General features: G+C 45.5%; 8 protein-coding genes and 2 non-coding genes across 10 annotated transcripts; 4 read left to right on the top strand and 6 right to left on the bottom strand.

Moving 5' to 3' along the window:
* Positions 1 to 415: 415 nt before the first annotated feature.
* C7M61_001587 (Gly-Xaa carboxypeptidase) lies at positions 416 to 2,125 on the bottom strand (the record flags this gene model as incomplete). Its single annotated transcript, XM_024856990.1, has 1 exon — positions 416 to 2,125. The coding sequence occupies one exon, from the start codon at positions 2,123 to 2,125 to the stop codon at positions 416 to 418; it is 1,710 nt and encodes a 569-aa protein (XP_024714870.1).
* A 799-nt stretch (positions 2,126 to 2,924) lies between these two features.
* On the bottom strand, positions 2,925 to 4,055 carry MRP7 (mitochondrial 54S ribosomal protein bL27m; the record flags this gene model as incomplete). The annotated part of the gene is made up of 1 exon (XM_024856989.1): positions 2,925 to 4,055. The coding sequence occupies one exon, from the start codon at positions 4,053 to 4,055 to the stop codon at positions 2,925 to 2,927; it is 1,131 nt and encodes a 376-aa protein (XP_024714869.1).
* Positions 4,056 to 4,353: 298 nt separating this feature from the next.
* Positions 4,354 to 4,424, bottom strand: C7M61_001585. Its single transcript has one exon. It is a non-coding gene; the product is annotated as a tRNA-Gly (tRNA).
* Positions 4,425 to 4,432: 8 nt separating this feature from the next.
* On the bottom strand, positions 4,433 to 4,504 carry C7M61_001584. Its single transcript has one exon. It is a non-coding gene; the product is annotated as a tRNA-Asp (tRNA).
* A 1,844-nt stretch (positions 4,505 to 6,348) lies between these two features.
* On the bottom strand, positions 6,349 to 8,031 carry PEL1 (CDP-diacylglycerol--glycerol-3-phosphate 3-phosphatidyltransferase; the record flags this gene model as incomplete). The annotated part of the gene is made up of 1 exon (XM_024856988.1): positions 6,349 to 8,031. The coding sequence occupies one exon, from the start codon at positions 8,029 to 8,031 to the stop codon at positions 6,349 to 6,351; it is 1,683 nt and encodes a 560-aa protein (XP_024714868.1).
* An 890-nt stretch (positions 8,032 to 8,921) lies between these two features.
* C7M61_001582 (uncharacterized protein) lies at positions 8,922 to 11,017 on the bottom strand (the record flags this gene model as incomplete). The annotated part of the gene is made up of 2 exons (XM_024856987.1): positions 8,922 to 10,082; positions 10,553 to 11,017. The coding sequence occupies 2 exons, from the start codon at positions 11,015 to 11,017 to the stop codon at positions 8,922 to 8,924; spliced, it is 1,626 nt and encodes a 541-aa protein (XP_024714867.1).
* A 361-nt stretch (positions 11,018 to 11,378) lies between these two features.
* On the top strand, positions 11,379 to 12,170 carry C7M61_001581 (uncharacterized protein; the record flags this gene model as incomplete). Its single annotated transcript, XM_024856986.1, has 1 exon — positions 11,379 to 12,170. One exon carries the CDS (start codon positions 11,379 to 11,381, stop codon positions 12,168 to 12,170), a length of 792 nt encoding a protein of 263 aa, XP_024714866.1.
* Positions 12,171 to 12,863: 693 nt separating this feature from the next.
* On the top strand, positions 12,864 to 14,084 carry GBP2 (single-stranded telomeric DNA-binding/mRNA-binding protein; the record flags this gene model as incomplete). The annotated part of the gene is made up of 1 exon (XM_024856985.1): positions 12,864 to 14,084. The coding sequence occupies one exon, from the start codon at positions 12,864 to 12,866 to the stop codon at positions 14,082 to 14,084; it is 1,221 nt and encodes a 406-aa protein (XP_024714865.1).
* Positions 14,085 to 14,155: 71 nt separating this feature from the next.
* On the top strand, positions 14,156 to 14,635 carry C7M61_001579 (uncharacterized protein; the record flags this gene model as incomplete). The annotated part of the gene is made up of 1 exon (XM_024856984.1): positions 14,156 to 14,635. The coding sequence occupies one exon, from the start codon at positions 14,156 to 14,158 to the stop codon at positions 14,633 to 14,635; it is 480 nt and encodes a 159-aa protein (XP_024714864.1).
* A 793-nt stretch (positions 14,636 to 15,428) lies between these two features.
* On the top strand, positions 15,429 to 19,364 carry C7M61_001578 (uncharacterized protein; the record flags this gene model as incomplete). The annotated part of the gene is made up of 1 exon (XM_024856983.1): positions 15,429 to 19,364. One exon carries the CDS (start codon positions 15,429 to 15,431, stop codon positions 19,362 to 19,364), a length of 3,936 nt encoding a protein of 1,311 aa, XP_024714863.1.
* Positions 19,365 to 19,397: the final 33 nt, after the last annotated feature.

The following is a 19,397-nucleotide window of genomic DNA, read 5'->3' as shown; positions in this document are numbered from 1 at the left end:
GACTTATTTGAACTTGTTGCAAGATGAGACTTTAACTGAGGGTGATGCTCTTGATCAGCTTAAGTTGAAGAGATACTGCTGCAGAAGAATGGTGTTGACCCACGTCGACTTGATTGAAAAATTCTTGAGATACAATCCTTTGGAGAAGAAGGACTTGAACTAGAGTCATAGCATTAAAGATTGGTAATGTTACATGCTGGATGCTAGGTAGCATTATTGACATGTACTATAGGATACGGATATATCAATGAAAATACGTTGAACTTGGCGTAGGTGAAGCGAAGTGCTGACAAATTCTTTGACTGCGCTAATTCCATTGTCATGAAGGGACTCAGGTGCTGATTTCTTGAAGCCACAGTTATCCCGCTGTAAATATACATACATGATCTAGAAGCGTTTATTCTCCTCCTTTAGTCTATTTATCTTCCAGAACCAGTTGGATAAACTCGTAGAAAAATGCAATCAATTGGACATGTGATTTCATAGGCACATTCTCATCCACACTGTGAATGTTGAGTGTCTTGAAGTCCTCCACATACATTGCACTGTACCTATAGATGTGGTCAGTCAATTTCCAGTAGTGTCTGGTGTCTGTATTGGCGGGCATGATACTGGGAGAAACCACAAGTGGTTGGTCAAGATCAGTAAACACGAAGTCCTCGATAATATGTCTGGTGACACCACCCAAGATCTCCCAGAGCCTATCACCAATTGGGGTCACTGGAGCAGTTCTGGTGAAACGTCCCTGGATCCTGACTTCGAATTGGCCGTTCAGAGTAGGTTCAAGCACCTGCTCACCGAATGCAACAAGACCGATGTCATGTTTCTTAGCTACCTCGCTCACTCTTTTGACAAACTTGGCCTGAATATCTTCCAAAGTGGTCTCAACAGCGACTCTGTGATTAACCATCACCTTTGCATTTTCAGGCAAGGCGTTGATCTTCTCACCACCTCTCATGATGTCAACGGCTTGAGATGTTCTGATCAAGTAACGAGTGACCAAGTTCAGGGACAAAGCCTTGACAACAATTGAGTTGGCAACCTTGTCATAACCAGCGCGTAATATCAGCTGTCTGAAAAATTTAGGCAATTTTCCCTTATGATCGTGAGCAGCTGTGCATTGAAGGAAGTCGAAGGATGGATTTGCTGTAGTGAGAAGTGGCTCAAATGGCTCTGCCTCGATTCTAGCCACCAATTCGGACATGATACCAATGGCGGTATGGTCTGGTGGCATGGAGGAGTGACCACCACGCTGGTTGAGCTCAACAGCCATATCAATGTATCCCTTCTCACTTGTAGCAGGAAGACCAATAAGATTCTTGGTGACTGGGTTCCTCATAACGAAAGTTCCTTCATCAATGAGGGCATAAATGGAGTTTTCACCAAATCTCTCAATCAAGTATTCGTTAATTTTATGGGCTCCAAGGAAGCCAGATACTTCTTCGTCTTGGCCAAATGCGGCAATGATTCCTCTCTCGGGCTTGAATCCCAGCTTGACCAAGAGCTCCAAACTTTCCATGATTGAAACTAACACGTTTTTACAGTCAGTGGCACCACGGCCATAGACCTTTTCGCCATCAAAATATCCTGAAAATGGAGGGTATGTCCAGTCCTTAAGAGTGTCTTCCTGAACGGGAACCACATCTTGGTGCGCAGCCAACATCAAAGGTTTAAGGTCAGGATTGGAGCCCTTCCAAATATAAACTAAACTGTAGGTGTTGATCTTGACTACCTCCAAGTGCTCATGGACGGCTGGAAAGGCGGTTTCTAAGTACTCGTGGAACTTGATAAATTTTGTCCAGTACTCTGGGTCATCTTCAACTGTGGGAGGGTTGTCGTAGATCTGGGTGTCCACCTGAACAGCCTGAGACATTCTTTCGGTGGCAGCCTTGAAAAACTTCTCCCCAGTCAAGATCTCCACCACAGTGGAATTGTCCTTGTAAAATGACTGTGGTCTGTAGATGTCGAGAATTGGGCAGTGCTCCGATGTAATTGGAGTCACAGCAATCCGTGCATAACCAGCAACATCGGTAAATGCCAACACAATTGCCAACACAAGGGCTGCCACAGCGGCAATGCCAAACTTCTTGTTGGACTTTTTGTTTTCGTCTGGAAGACTCACCATTGTTGCAGATGCAAAGAAGAAGTTATATCGTACGTTTATATAGTCCCCTCCCAGATTCCGCACCGTGCCGCATATAATTAGCGCCGCGTATTACCGACGCTCACCCATACCTCGGGTGTTGAAATTTCGGCACCTTTTCTTGTCCACGATACTAATTTGATGGTATTTTTATGCGGAAAACGGCCATTTTAGGACGGGTTGGTGCTGTTGATCGTTCTCATTTTGACAGCCATTGTGCGAGTTTGGGTGCAAAAAATAAGCCGCGACCAAGATACTATTCTCTCACTTTGCAGTCTTATCTCCCTCACCATTCCGGATATAGAGTGGGGGAGCGCCGAGAAAATTGAAGGCAATGTTCACAATTTTGTGCAATTAAAGAAGTGGAGGTTCTTATCTAAAAATCGAGTCAGCCATTTTTCAGAGCTTCTCTGTAGTTGTTTATGCTCCGACATCTTTTTCTATTGTTCCTGAGATTGTGTGCTCGAAACCTTCCTGCTCACGACGATGCTCGGCGAGCTAATTAACAGGTATTGGTACCACAAAGAACTTTAAATGTTCCCTCTTCGGAACAACGTTATTTCGTTCCGAAAACGACCAGATTGTGCGACGTAAGCGGAGCCCCAAGAATCTTAACGGCGGCTGGCACCTTAAGAGAGGTGCAGTACGCTTGGTATCGGTACATGCTATCATTCATCCCTAAGAAAACTCAGGCAACGTAATTTTGCATGAGACCAATCACCAGTAGTTCTTCATCCTACAACTGTATCAGTATCCACCTTTATCTATGTACATGTACCGCTTATGGGAACGCTTCCTTCGTTCTCACAACTCTTCTCAATGACCTTGTCTTAGGGTCAAACGTCTTCACGACAACCGCATTTTCTGGCAACTTCTTACCCCTGGGGATGTCGAGCACAGTGCCAGGCACAGACTCAGGCAACACCGCAGGGATATATTTCTGCTTGAACACAAAGATCTCCTCGCTTGAGAAAACACCTGGAGTATTCAAAAGCTGGAGTATGGCGTTCTTCTGTGCATCCTTGAGAATAATTCCAGTGAACTCACTGTCAAGTTTTGAAAGAATCTCATCCTTCTTCTGTTGATGTTCTTCGGCTGAGAATGGCTTGTGAAGTCTGGTTTTGTGGTCCAAAGCCAAAGCAAGATCCAATTCGGAAGAGAACTTCTTGTATTGATCAAACTTGGTGTTGAACTCCTCTTGCAGAAGTTCGCCACGTCTCACAGCCAACTGCTGCTCGAAATAGTAGTTGAATGTAACTTGGTCTCTAGCTTGTTCCAAAGTTTGTCCTGCCTTCATAAGGGCGGCAACTTGATAAAGCCTTTCAGTGGCCAATTCAGGTTCAGTGATCGCTGGGAACTGCTCCTTCAATTGACTAAGAGCATTTCTTTTCCACAGCTTTTCAGCATTCTCTCTCTTCACCTTCATCTGCTTCAACTCATCCTGGGCAAGGTATTCCTTTCTGCTCATGTGTTCCTCCTCCTTCTTGGCGTCAGCTTCGTCTAGAATCTGTTCGTAGCCAAATCTTCTCACGCGTGGAGCAAAATGATCCACAGGCAATGTGTAATCCTTCTTTAATGCAACACCCACGAATTTTCTCAATGGGTGGAATGGGTCCAAGTAGAACTTGACGTAGCCAGGCTCCATAGCGAATATCGTGTGGTCGCGGCCGATGGCAACATTCTCACCAGGATGAATCTTGGAACCTCTTTGTCTCATGATGATCTCGCCAGGATTGACGAAATTGTTCTCAAACTTCTTGGGACCCAATCTACGGCCCGCGGAGTCGTTTTTGTTGGTTTTCGAACCACTCACTCTTTTCGTGGCGGTACGGATCTGGGTAAAGCCACCTAGTATCGAGCTGGACGAAGCAAGCCCAATACCAGCCCCGGTGGTTGTTCTGAAAAGCGACATGGGTGGGTCTATAAGAATCTTCACAGTTTTCTCATTGAAAAAATGGATCCACGTAAGGGTGTATGCAGGTCCACTACACAGCTCCAACCACTTCACCACATTAATTGTCTCCAAAGAGTTTGATAAAGAAATCTAAGAAGGAAATGAAGTGGCTGATTGTATTGAGAAAATAATTCTGCTTGAAGTATTTTAAAAAATAGCGAAATTTGCAATTCTGGGCGAGCGTTGGACCCCGGCAATGATTGTGAGTGAGCATTGTGAATCGTACTACATAAGCTCTGGTTGATGCAAAAAAGTATGCGCAAGCCCGGAATCGAACCGGGGGCCCAACGATGGCAACGTTGGATTTTACCACTAAACCACTTGCGCTAACAAAGCTCCGAGACGGGGAATTGAACCCCGGTCTACCACGCGACAAGCGGTAATTCTAGCCACTAAACTATCTCGGATGTTATGTTGAAGAAGTTTGCGCGCCTTTATATGAAGGTGGTCATTCTGTAAGACTGTATAAAGGACTACGGCACGTGATCAAACAAGACGCAAGATGTATGGAGCTGTGGGTGTATTATAGTCCCACCGACCAAATCCAACACCAAATTCAGCATAATTTCTGAAGAAGTCGAATAGGACAGCTGTTTTATCGATTTACGAACAAGAAAATGTTACGATGAGGGCTCCTCTCGACATTTAGCTTCTGCCCAACTACGATCAATGGGGAGCATTTTAATTCATAAGAGAAAAGGAAATGGAAGATGCAAAATTTGTCCATTTCATTTGCTACTTGTACGTGAAAAGTCACATGTGCTGATTCCCATGTAACCCATGAGCCAATGGTATTGCCCTCTTCAGACTAATCAAAATAATCATAGTACTGGTCTTAATTGATTGCATCTGAGGAGTTTACCAAACCTCCCATATTGTAAAGCTGTTCATCATTGTTACTTGTGAACACCAATTATATTGAAAAGGGATTGCAATAATTGTCAAGAACCTGGATAGTAGAATGAAAGTCCAACATACAGATCAAGTGTCACAAAGCACATTCGGGGATCGGCATTGTCTGTACAATACCCCACTGACTCTAGGGATACCACAACCGACTGAATCCAAACCGCCAAGTGTTGATGTGGTTTTTTCTTTTCTAGATATCCGGTGCAATGGAAATCACATTGATGCTTCGAATTGCGGCGTATTCTTTCATGCAATGGTAATCTGCGGCTTTGTTTCCCGGTATCAGAAGAATCTGACATCGTAGTGCATAGCTATGCTCAAGCGATAACTTACCTCTGTGGGCTTATCAATTCCGGTCGGGAATGTGCTTTTTAAGCTTCCTGCCGTATTGGATTGTCCCTTCATTGTTTCATGCGTCGTTCAGATTCGAGAAGGTACTTCTTGATCCAACAAGTCGTGTGACATCTGTGAGATTAGCTTGATCGGTAGCTTATTTGACAGGACCCTCCTGGCATCGTTGGACTTCATCCTCAATTTGACGATATATCCATCTTCTACTTTAGTCTTAACTGGAGAATCTCTGATACCTTTTTTCATTTACGGGCTTCAAAAATAGAACCGTGGATTGGTCACATATCAGCCTCGTTCGTATGCAGTGGGAACCCCATCTTCTACGGCTCTGGAAGAGTATTCCTACGGAAATGTCCTGTAGTGTTGCCTAGAATCTCCGTGGCAATAGCCGCATCCGTCTTTGTCTGAAGTCGTGGTTGCATCGTCATCAATTCTATTTATACTTTTGATAGATATATAAGGGGTTTCCGCCTTTGCTGGAGGAGGACACCAACATGATTCTGTCCGTTTTCACAGTCGTCTTCTTATTCTGGTGCGCCGTGGCATGTCCCACTCCAAAGCAATTCCAGCTTCGTGTTATTCGAGAACATGATCAAGACATATTCTTCGTCAGGAACTATACCAACCAGGCAATTCTAGTGTCTGAGCTGGCGTACAACAATGAACAGTCACCAGTGCTGGAGCCACAACTCTTCTATTTCGATGAAGATGATCTCTTAAGAAATGCAAAAACCAATGAATTTGTTTCTGTTCAAACCTGGGATGCTGATCAAAAGCGTGATTTGACGTTGCTCTTTGACAAGGAGATAACGTTTAGCGGATTCCACAAGCAGGAGGGCTTCTTGGCTCATGATGGTAATACAACATTCTATTCATGCAACTCTTATCCGTTCGATAAGAGGGTGGAGTACTTGAGCCTCGACAGTAAATGCCTCCTCGCTGATCCAGTGCAATTGCGACTTATTTACCCAGCATGAGCGCCTTTGTTGATTTATAGTTTACCACCAAAGAACTTCAATGCCAAGTGGACACCGTAGCTGATCTTACGATCTTCTCCAATTTCGTAGATTTCCTCCGGGGTCACAGGATTACCTTGTGCGTCAATTCTATCTTCCTGCTTCTCTTCAGTCTGTTTGAGCTTTGGGTCAAAATCCTCGAGCTCCAACGGATGAGCATAAGTCATCAAGTTATCAATCTCAGAGCGCATGCGATGCTTCAAATCTTGATCTTTGGTAACGATGATGGCATTGCTCTCTAAGTCACACGAATAAGCACGCTTGGTGAAGTTAGAGGAGCCAACCACAGTAATTGAGGGCTCCTCTTCCTCGGGCACGGTGATCCATAAACCCTTTGCATGGTATGACCAGCCACCAGGGGTGTTGACAACACCGTTCTGCCATTCGTACAATTTGATGAGACTCTCCTTTCCTCTGCGTCTAAGCTCTTCCAAAAACTTCTTTGCAATCAAAAGATATGCCTCAGGAATGTAGTAAGAGACACCAGGGGATTTGTAGAATGAGTTGGCCTTAGCAGATGCCGTGATAACGGTGCCTGCGGCTGTTCCATTGCACAATCTGTCCTGGATCTGCGGAAGCATGTTGAAATAACCAGCGGTGAACCACCATTTAATCTTGGACGAGTCCAAGTAAGACAAAAGGCGTAACACGGCGGGCTTCTCAGTTGATGCGTCGTTCTGGGCTGGGAATAAAGGAGTGAATTGGGATACAGGGTACACAATGGTGTCAAAGTCATTTGTGTCGGAGTATTGCTCGAAAGCAGAAAGTTGATGCTGCTTCAACAATGGCTCAAGGAGGTAGGAGGAGTCGGAGATGAAGCGCTGGAAGTTCATGTCTGGCTCACAGGACCTGTTGGAGGTTGGCCATGACAAGCGGAAAGTCTGGTATTTGTGGGGTTTGGTGGATGGCAAGAGCTGGTACGAGAGACTGGAAACAGCCTTGTGGATCTTGAAGTAGTAATCGGTGATGGCAGCGTCTTTAAACAAGTAGTAACGGTCCTGGCGGTCAGTGAAGTAATCCTGGGATAAGTTGGCACCAGAAAGCATAATCTCATTGTCAAAGCCATAGAGTTTCATGTGCTGGAGACCAAAGCTCTCATTGACACGCTTAGGGGCCAAGTTCTTCTTGAAGCCGCTCAAGTGAGGCGTATGGTACATTCTAATATCGACTCTGTGCTTGCCGAATTTCTCAACAAGCGTGACGAGCAAGGAGGCGGAGGAGGGGTTATTGGGGGCCTCTCTTGTTCCACGTAGCGCATCGGTCAAAATAAACACCTTCAACTCGTCGTTCTTGGCCAAGGCCTCGGCGAGCGTCTCCACGAGCTCCACCTGGCCCTTGCCAACGTACAAGGAGCTGAGGAACACGTGTTTGGATGCATGTAAGATCTTGTGTTTGAGAGTTTCGTAAAAATCTTGCGGCGACGTCAAAATGTCGATATTGGAGCCCTTGGTGGTGAACCTGGGGGCGATGGCGTCCAACTGCTGGAAAATGGTGGTCAAACGCGGGTGGAACGAAGCAGCAGCGTCAGCAGGGAGGGCCACGTTGTCGGTGGAGTAAGGATGGGTCTTGGGCGAGGCAGCCAGCCTGGCGCCAAAGAGGTAGTTGTAAAAGGACCCAAGCATACGGTTGTGAGCAGTAGCAGCGAGTCTTATCACCATAAGGTGGCGTGGGAGCGTTGGGCGGGATGTAAATGAAGGATGGATGCAGTGGCAACGGGTTAAAAACGAAAAGAAGGTCCAGCTAAAAGGATGAGGGAGGACCAGGCGGGAGTTGAGATAAGATATGCGAGATAGTTGGGGCAGCGACGCAGAAAAAAACTCAGTCCAGTAAAAAGCACCGCAAAGAAACGGTCGCTGTGAAGGAATGCGAACTGCTCTGCGGAGGGGAAGGTGGAGACCAAGGCAGCGATCCGGAGAACGGTGACCAAAAGGGCAGTTTCAGAGTTTGTTTTGCAGCACAAGGTTTACGGATTTACGTTGAAGGAGGCCAATTTCCCACCCGTGAGAGCACCTCTTGACACACCGTTGGTGCCAAGTGCGGGAACGGTCTTGTGAGCGTAGCATTGTCCCGAGAATGACGGCATTGTTCCCGCTAGCCGGGCAGATCAAATAGTATGCCTCATGGAGCAATGATGGACAAAGGGGCGGAACAATCACGACGTGGTGCCTACGTGGGGCTGAAGGTCACAACACAAAATGCCCAAGCCGACGGAGGCCACAGCGCTTAATCCTGCTTCTACGCTTCCGGGCGAGCAACTGATACGGGAATTCGAGGAGCCGTGCACTTTCCATTTAGGCGCTACGAGTGAATGATAAGAAAAATTGTGGGAAGGGTGGGGGTAATGGCAGCTGTCAAATGCCAATTTTTCGAACGGGGATTTTTGGTGGGGGCATCTTTCGGCCCGTGGGTTCGTCTGCTTCGGCGATCATCTCGCTACTTCCATTTCGAGTATGCTCGCCTATCCCCACCGTCTCTATTTGCACGTCATTCTGTATCCTGCTATTTACATGGCCCGTCGCATACACAACCGCATGTGTTTGCAACCACTTCACCTGGCCTTGCCGCCGGCCGCCTTCACCACTAAAACGTCGCCGTCTTCGATGACGTAAGCTTTGCCCTGCCGATGCTGCTTGCCCTTCGACTTAAGCCCAGCCTCGTCCAACGGCGGCTGCTCGTCCTGGAGATCTTTCCACTTGTACACCTGGGCGGAAATGAAGGTTTTCTGGAGGTCGGTGTGGATGGTGCCAGCGGCCTCGGGTGCTAGAGATCCCTCCCGAACCGTCCACTGGTGTGCCTCTTTAGGCCCACACGTGTAGAATGACACAAGACGGAGCGCGGACCGCATCTTGTCCACAATTCCACTCATGGCGCTCCCCTTGTGGCCATGCTCGGCCATGTAAGCCTCGAGTTCCTCCACATTGTCTCTCTTTTCATTAAGCTGTGTTTCATACGCTGCTGAAAATAGCATCAACTCATCTTCTGGACAATTCTCCTGAATCCACCCTTGCACGGCCTCCTTAAACTCGTTGGTATCATTCTGGTAGTCAGCCTCATTCACGTTAAGCAACACCACGGTGGGCTTAGCCGTGAGAAGGTTTAATGGGTTGATTATGTCGATCTCCTCGTTGCTCCACTCGGCAGTGCTCACCTTCCTGCCCAGGTATAGAAGATCCAGAAGCTTGTTGAGCGTGTCGATCTCAAACTGTATCTTCCCCTTGTCCGCTTGCGGCTTCTTCAAGGCTTTCTGTGCCTGTTCAAGCCCAATTTCAATGTAGTCCAAGTCCTTGAGAATGAGCTCATCGGTCACGATGGTCATGTCTCTCACCGGGTCCACGTTGTGCTCAATGTGCGTAATTTCGTCGTCCCGGAATCCTCGAACTACGTGAAACACTCCGTCGACCTGACGAATATCGGCTAGAAACTTGTTGCCTAGCCCCTCGCCCAGTGCTGCATTTCTCGTGAGACCTGCAATGTCATAAATCGTCATGGACGTAGGAACCTTTTTCGCTGATCCATACAATTTTTGAAGGTGATCTAGCTTCGGGCTTTCCACCACAATGAGAGACATCGAAGGGTCAATCGTGGCATATGGATAGTTGGCAGGGTTGCCAAGAGTGGACTTGGTGATGGCCTGGAAAAACGTCGACTTCCCCACGTTGGCTAGCCCTACAACTCCCAGAGAGAGATTGTTACTGACCCTGCCTAGAAACTTTGGTTTGGTCGCCTGGGCCCCTTTTTTGGCTAGGCATGAAGCAGTGGTTGTAAAAGAACGAATCTGATTCATGGCACCGGTCGGCAAACCAAATTTTCGAACCGATATGATAGACCGTGCAGGCAGATCAGTGCGCTGCACCCTAACGGCTGCAAATGAGCTAGCGAGTTATAGTCATCTTTTCATCGACCCAAGACAGACTTGGTGCTGCCGTATATCTGCATCTGGTAAAGTAGAATGGCCATGCATATCCAGTTAAGGAGCACTGATTCCGAGGAGACAAGGTTTGTAGGAAGCTCATACCAGTTAGTCCCGCGCACTCTGTAGCTCACCAAACTACTCGTCAATAAGAATAGTGAGACAGTTTGGAGGAGCATGAAATTTTTGTGGATAATGTGGAACCTTGAGAAAAACCAGTTTGTTGAGCATTGTGAGATAAGCCTGAATGAGAAGCCCACATACGCTACAAGCCAGAAGTAGTTGGCAATGTCAAGCTCATTGAGGGTTTCTTGTCCACGAGCATAGTTCCAAAGTAGCCACACAAGACCTGTTAGGATGAGGGCGATCACGAAGTAAAATAGCATACCCGATGCCTCGTTTCCTTTCCTCGTAGACCTGTACTTCCTGAAAATCTGGTACATTAGGCAGCTTGTTGCTGCTAGTCCCAAGCAGTCAAGGAAGAATACGAGTTTTGAGGTATAGAAAGTAGGATATTCGGGATATCTGTTGGCATATTGGAAGACCACATACGTAGATGCTAGGTAATTCCCACCAAAGTAGACGTTCGACATGAACCATAGCCAGGAGTAGGAAATGTAGTCGCAAGAAAGTCCAAGCACGTTTCCTTTTCGGGACACTTTTTCAATAGCAAGCACGTATGAAACAATCTGGAGGACATAGCCAGCCACATAGAGGGCTTCTGGTACCGACATAATGCCGATTCAACCGTGCCTCGATCCTTGATTGCACCCAGCAAGTTTGGGTTTAAGACTGGCTCGTACGGTTTATCAATGCAAAAGTTTGGTTTATATTGCAGTATCAATGATATGACAAAGCAGCCATCCGCAGATCGCGACAATTCTTGTGATTTGATAAAAAGCGAGGTATCTTATCTCAAAGTCTGTGCTTGATGCGCGAAAGTGTGTAGTTAATCTAGCACCACATCAACAGCTTCATTAAGAAAAACTACTCGGTGCTGGAAGGAGCCAATTCATCTATCATCTTGCGCAGAGCGTATCAATCCTTTTTTACTTGTATTATATCAACCCGAACTGTCAAATTCAAATTCGGAAAATGGCTGCAGAAGATACAGAAGGATACTGGGACATTGTCATTTCATCACTTCAAGACATATGCAACGCCAACGAGTCTCTATCGTTTGACGACATTTTCTCCAATCACACTGACTCTACATTGGGGAAGCTTTCAGAGAGTGAGTTGGAAACTCTTAAGGAAGAGATAAATGACCACAAACTCAACATCGGAACAGCCACAAGACTTATTGCAACTGCTCAACAAAACTTGCTGACGCTTACATCGAAGCTAGAAAAGGCACAGCAGAAACAAGAAACCTCAACGCGATCTGGAAAGCTTCAATCGGCGTCCAAGGGTGGTAAAAAAGCCAACGGCAAGAAGGGCAACAAGAAGTACGGTCGTCAATATTGGGTATCAAAATACGATCCTTCAGAGCCTATAATAATTGGTTCAGAAGTAGCTTTCAAGCTTAAGAACCGTCATTTTGAAGAGTGGATTCAATGTGAGGTGACTAAAATTCTCAGTGATGGAACGAGGTATGAAATCAAAGATCCCGAACCAGATGAAAACAACAACCCAGGACAAACTTTCAAGGCGAATTACAAAGAGATTTTACTCATACCGTCGGTACTGGAAGTGCCCAATCTCATTTCGTACCCACACGGTACGAAAGTTTTGGCGCGTTATCCTGAGACAACAACGTTTTATCCAGCTGTGGTGGTAGGTCAAAAGAAGGATGGAACCGTTCGACTTAAGTTTGACGGAGAAGAGGAGGTCAACAAAGAAACAGAAGTTGAGAGGCGTGTTGTTCTTCCGTTTCCCCAGCGATAAATAATGAGGCTCACAGTTTCACGATATCGATACTGGCGCTTTCAAGTAACGCTCAATGACAGACTAATTTACCACCTTGCAATGGTTTCCTTGTTTGGGTCGATTGCAGATAAGGTTTCAGAAATCATGGGATGCCTGAGATCATAGATTGATCTTAAAACAGAATAGAATCAAAAAATCGAGGATCCCCAAATTTCGAAAGCATGTAACCTAGCGCTCCTGCTGGACGATACTGGACTATGAAGACGTTGAGAAGTCTTTCGCGCCTACTCATCGGAAGTCGAGATATTTCATAAGGAGTATCGTATTAAGAGAAAAAATTTGTAAGAATTAATTAATCATTAAATATTTGAAGAGGTTCGTCTTTGGCAGGGTCCTGGTGAAAACCTACCTGGTGGGTGTAATACACGTGACTATGATGCGATGGACGAAAAAGAAGAGATTTGGGAACTGATCGACAGGACACTCATCATCAATCATGTCAGAGGAGATTGATATTGACGACTATTCAAGAGTATGTTGGATTGATTACGGATGGTAATTCGTGTGTTTTTGCTTGACAGCGTGATTGGTGCTAGTCGGCGAAAACTGCAACAAAAGGTGCTAAGGAAGACAAACATGTGTGCTTTTATGTTGGAGTTTGGCTGCAAGTAAACCCAACATGCGGAGAATGGCGGCAATTATATTTCAGAGATGCTAATACATCAGGACAGGTCGAGATCGCCTGTGAGAAACAGAGATCGGTCGCCCGGTACGAACTCCAGAAAGGACTATGAGGCTCCTCGTGGCCTGGACAAAAGAGGTGGCTACGCTAGAAGACAGAGAGACCGTGGAAGTGAACGTTCTTTCAAGGACAGAATCGGACGCAGAGATGGTGGCGGTCGTGACAGAGGTCGTAGAGGTGACCGTCGTGACAGAGGAGAGAGACCTCCAAAGAGAGGCCACATCTCCCCTGAGGATGCTTCTACTGTACCAGGCAATGAGGATGAACGTAGTCTCGTCGAGCGCAACTACGACAGATCCATCTTCATTGGTAACATTCCATTTGAAGCCACCGCTAGAGAGGTGAATGAGATCTTCAACAAGGACTTTGAAGTTGTGAGGGCAGACATTGTTACCAGACGTGGTCTCTCTCGTGGAATGGCTACTGTGGAGTTCAGCACCGTGGAGGATGTCGAGAGAGCTATTGAGAAGTTCGACCGCACTCAATACCAGAACAGAGAGATCTTCGTCAGACAGGACTACCCTCCCCCAGAGGACAAGAGAGAGAGAAGCGAGTCTAGTCGAAGCGCCGCTCCTCCTGTGGATGAGGACCGTGAGCCTAATCCTGAGGTTTTCGTCGGAAACTTGCCCTACACTACCTCTTGGCAGACATTGAAGGACGAGTTCAGAAGCGTGGGCACCATTGTACGTGCTGATGTGCTTACTGATCGTCAAGGTAAGTCTCGTGGCTATGGTACTGTTGTCTTCAAGACTACAGAGGACGCCCAGGCCGCTATTGACAAGTACAACGGTTTCGACTTCGAAGGTCGTAACATCGATGTTCGTTTTGCTAGAGAGGCCAAGAAGCCTACCCAAAGCAGTGGTAAGAAGAACTCTCCATTCACAGAGGGTGTTATTGGGGATGGTGAGAGATCCAGAATAATCTTTGTTGCCAACTTGCCTTACATCACCACGAAAGCCGACTTGTACGATCTTTTTGAGACCGTGGGCCAGGTCACCAATGGTGAAATTCAATTAGAGTCTCGTGGTAGACCATCTGGTAATGCTGTGGTGGAGTTTGAAAATGAGGATCTCGCGGACCAGGCAATCCAGAACTTGGATGGTTACAACTACGGTGGTCGTCCTTTGCAAATCAGCTTTGCACAGTATCCAAGTGGTAACGAGTCGAACGATGCTGAAATGGCTGACTAGTCATCTTTAAATACTTTAAAAGTACAACATTTAATCGGAACATTATCTACATAGTAGCGCATGCCTGTATGATGATAAAGGCTCCAAGAAATTATAAATCACTTGTTCCAACTACCAACGTGGCCATGTCGAATATTATTGAATCCATCATAGGTGGTATCATAGACTTTATGCCACCATTATGGCTTATACTTTGCATTGTGGTAATTTGCGTTGTCATTCTCAGGATCTCCTTGTTTGCCGAGATGATAAGAAGCATGAGAAACCATCTTCGGTACCTTCATAGTATAAGATACAGATCACTGTTTCAAGACGATTTGGAAAATGGTCTCTCCAGCAATAACTTCGATCTTACGGGCAATCTCGAAGGAGACACGAGAGAGGGTCTTGATGAAAACGCTACGACCGAGATACGGAATATGATGACAATGGAGAATATTTCATTTGACGAGGCTCGGTTACGGTATTTCCGTGATAGGCTATCAAACCATGGCATTGGAAGCGATGGAGTACCCACTGATAGGCGAACTGTCACGTTCGACAATATCTAAAACCGAAGTTGAAGGCGATCGATGTGTGTGGGAAACGGTTGCATAATCATTGAGGTCTTCCAATACCAGCCTGAAGGCTTCCAAGATCAGCTTGAATGAATAATTTATTAAATTCCCTGATACCTCAGCTCGATTACAGGCATCTGTGTGCTATATGTGGCTTTTGCATCTTGATTTAGAGACATTAGTGGATTGATTACACTGATGGATTTTTGATTTGGGGCACGTAATTCTAATATGACATAATTGATATGAACCTTTTGTTCGAACTTTATTGAAGTGCAGTGTAGTTTTCAATTATTCTCAAATAGCTCGCATGTGTAACGCAATGGAACAACTTTCCAGATATTGTGGGGAAACCGCGAAAATACAGAAATGGAGGAATCTTCATAGATAATGCAAGACCTTTAAATACCGATAGAACCTTTTCACCTGAATTTTGACAGTTCAAATTTTAGCTCAATCGCTATTACTGAGTCGTTTGCCATCTTAGGGGTGAATCGTGATTGATGAATGTTGTACCGCGTTTCATGCGCTTATCTCCAGCTCGTTCCCAACGAACAGTTTCTAGAAGAATACCACCATGATCACCATTATTTACCTTCGACCCAATCGAGGCGCCTCCGAATTCCTTCCTCGATTGGCTTTTTGATCTTCGTTCTCGTTGTTCTCGAAGTATATCCATTGTTTATATTGATTCCTAATTAGGAAGTGGTATCAAAAACATCAAAACTACGTACATGTACCACGATTAAATCTCTTTTGTCCAGTTACCACACATATTTCTAATACCATGGATATTTACCGGAGATACGCCTCTGGCGAACACGACGAGCAATTCTTCTCGAAGAACAATCACAGCGAGTTTATCAAGCTACGACCTTTACTGGGCCATTTCGACAACCTTGGACCAAATGCAGCCTCCAAGCCAGTGCTGTACTGGCAAGAGCTCTTCCCCCAGGCTGCCTTTTTTGCAGGTTTTGATGAAGTGCTCTTTGGATACGTCATCACCGTTGTCTACAAAAATGAAACGACCCTGAAGATAAGTGCCATCTCCATCACCAAGTTTGGTTGCAACATCTATGAAAACCTTATGCTCGATGTCCGCCTGCGCTTTTGGCCAGCATGCGAGAACTTGGACCCAGAGCATCGTGATTCTAATGTAAGAAAGGCCCTTGCAATTGCTAACTTGAAGAATTACAATCAGCTCTTCTACAACACAGAGAGTTTACATTCGCGGTGGGACGAGACGAACGCTGGCGCCTTAGCTAGCTCGATGGATGTTTTGACAGGAAGGGTTCCAGTCCAACTAGGAGAAAAGCTTCTCTCGCTCGGTTTACTTCAAGACCATTGGATTTCCTCAACACTCATGGACGTTGTTTACGATTCGAAAACCCCGTTGAATGGAGAGGTGACCATCGAAGAAAATAATAAGCTTGTTTTTGCCTTAGGAAAACAAATGGATCAGCTTTTTGATCCCCTTCTTGAATACTCACCTCAAGCAATGGACTATCACTACAATGCCCCACGCAACCCGCAAGCTCCACTACTCCAGAATAACACTCAGATCGAGAAGGTATTGAATGAGTTGTATGACGTTCAAGCAAATTATGCAATGGATTTGATTGCCATTCTTCAGGATCTCGTCAATCCATTGAGAGCCAAGGTACTTTCTTCAGACTCCTCGACTGGAATTCAGAAAGTGAATCTTATCTTTCCTCCTACGATTGATGAGGTCTGCAGAATCAATTGCATTCTTCACGACTCACTTAGTCGCGCCAGAGCATTTGGATATGTGGAAATCTTTCAAGTATTTGAGAATATTCTTCCGTATTTCTACAAAGCGTTCGTGAGACATGAGGCTAACCTACGAAACTTCCATAATCGTTTGGCAAAGTTTCTTGAGGTTGAAAGCAAGCTTATGGAATCTACAGAGGTCAACAAACGTAAGTTCTCCGCAAGATCAATAGAGGCCATAGTGTCCGGATGCATTTTGGAGCTCCCAAGAATCAAGCTCATCTTGAAACGTCTTTATGATGATATCAACTTGGAGAAGTCCAAACTTCAAAATTTTGAAAATACTGAAGATCATGAAAAGGCAGTAATTGATAAGGCGTTTAATGCGTGCATTGAAATCATCGATAGCTTTGGTTACAAAGAAGACCAGGGCGAGAAACCAGTTTCGAACAGAGTCTTCACTCCATCAGGCAAACTTCTCACGGAAATCGCAACTGAGTGGCCCGTGGAGCTTCAATACGGATGGATAAACAGGAAAGTAATCGGGGTCCATGAGTTGAAGGAGGTCATTCCTACTCCAGCACATTCTCAAATCTTGATTATCTTCTCGGACAGTGTGCTATTCCTTGACGCTTTTGAGTCAGAGAACAAGACTTCTATTCTGGTCCCCTCAATATTGATGAACTCTTTGATCAACCAGAAACCATTGCCAAAACTTTCTCAATTCCCTCTGCTAAAGGTGAAGTTCTGGTGCTCAATCGCTGATGTTCTTGTGAAGGGCTATTCACGAGGAGAAGATACTTTCCTTTCGTTCATGGCGTTTGGGGAGTCTGGATTCAGAGACCGTAATGGCCACCAGCTCAATCCTATGCAAAACTTTCAAGTAATGGATTCAACTGAGGAAACTTTGATGGCATCTCTTCAAAAGGCGAAGGTGCTTCATAAAGTTACTTCCTTCCACCTCTTTAGTGATAAAGAGGAGAACGTGCTCAGATTCTACAGTGCACATGAGAGACAATCGTACAAGTCCGAATTGTCTACATCTCCTATTGTGATGCTTCTCAATCTTAATCATGATGAGATTGACAGAATATTCCAAGATCATTCTCACGTCTTCATTGTGCTCAACGCTTCTTTCATCAATCATCACACAGTCCATATTTCAGGACACGATAGGTCCAAGAAATACAAGATCGAGGAGATCGTGGGAATCGGGGAGCTCCGAGCATCTTTACGTGAAATTCTTGCCAAATCTCTTGATGTCTTTTACCACTCTACGTTCTTCTCAGAGGTTGTGACCAAGGGAAATGACAGAAGCTTGGAGTACTTTGTTGAGAGATTCTCTAAACAGGGTGTGGAGAAAGAGCTTCCAAAAGTGATAGAGACCAAGCAAGTGGAAGTGCCACCGAAGCCTGTGATTGCCAAACGTGAACCAAGCATAGAGAAAGAAGCTGAGTCCAAGCAGGAAGAAGCCAAGTCTTACCTGGTAGACACGATGTCTGAGGCGGAACCATCATGTGGTCCTCGCCTGCTTTTCAAAGGATTTTTCAGTAAATTCAAGAAATCGAAGAGAGTCAAGAAGAGCCCCAAGGTTCGCCTCACGCCAGAGCAACGCCAGGAGGAGAGCGCCAAAAAGATACCTAATACGGAGAACCCTCGTGGTAAAAAACAGGTATACGATAGTATTTACAAGCCGACGCCGACACTACGTGAGAGTTCCATCTCGTCGACGCCAAAACGTGAGACAGAACAGGCACAGAGAAATATTTCTGTCAACACTGGATCATCTTCACACTACACTAACACATCACTCGACGTGCAGCCTAATTTCCAATTCCCCTTGGATACTGTCGATGAAAATGCCGAGGGAGAAGTTGCTGGCACTGTGAAATATGCCGAGGATCACCATCACCTCGAAAGCAAGACAAATGACGAATCCAGAAAGTCTTCACTTCAACTGTCGAGAAAACTGTCGAAGTATGTACCTCGGGGCAATGACAAAGAAGAGACGATTCAGCCTCAAGTCCTTCCGAAGGCAAACACTGCCCCCGAACCACCCCAGCATCGCGTGCAAAATGAAAAGAAGCTTTTCAATGATGGAGAGATCCCAATGCCACCAAAGAAGAGAATCTTCTCAAGCCAGGATATTGCAAACGCATTGGAACACATCAATGCCGCTGGTATTTCTCCTCACACCTATGCAAAGTATAAGAAGTACGAAGAATTGCCAACTTCTAATTTCTACAGTGATGGTGAGGCTAATTGGACCAGAGTGACCAGAGAGGACTCCTCAAATCTCCAACGTGAAGTCAGAGCGATGAAAGAAGAAGCAAACATGGATACACTCGATGTTATTGATGTCGGCAACAACGGTTCTCCTTTACGCATGATTCCACAAAAAATTCACTACGACTCTAGTGAGGGCACAATCTCCAGCAATGATGGCATCAATGTTGATCTCAGCCAGGAGACGGTGAGAGCCACCGAAGCTGAGCAGCCACTCGCTCCATACAAGGCATTCTCTCAATTACCATCAGAACAGTCAACAGAGTCCTTGAACTCGGCTCAGTACATGTCAGATTTTGGTAAGAAGCTCGATGAAGGATTTCACCTTGACAATCTTTCAGACCAAAAGTCTCTTCCTTTTACTGTTGATACGTTGGTAGTCAATGAAGACGAGGCTACGGTAAATGCAGCTGAATCAAAGGAAACAGCCGATTCACAGGAGGCAGCTGAGGAGGATCGTTGCTCCATCACAATTTCATCGGAGGAATACTTCTCACCAGATGAATATGTCTCTGCACTCAGAGACGAATATTTTGGTATCGAACCAAACGATATGGCTAATACAGTAACACTGTCATCCAGCGAAAAGACACTTATGAACGTTGCCAGGGAGGTGGAAAAAGAAGAAGAGGATAAAGGATTTCAGATCAAATTTGATTCCGTCGCTTACCTCTCCGATATACTCAACGGAACTGTCAAAATTTAATAGACTAATGAACTTATAAGATACATGATGATT

This window comes from Candidozyma pseudohaemuli (assembly GCF_003013735.1).
Source record: "Candidozyma pseudohaemuli strain B12108 chromosome Unknown scaffold00002, whole genome shotgun sequence".
NCBI lineage: Eukaryota > Fungi > Ascomycota > Pichiomycetes > Serinales > Metschnikowiaceae > Candidozyma > Candidozyma pseudohaemuli.
Note: the sequence above shows the minus strand (reverse complement) of the source record. Positions and strands in the feature narration are given on the sequence as shown.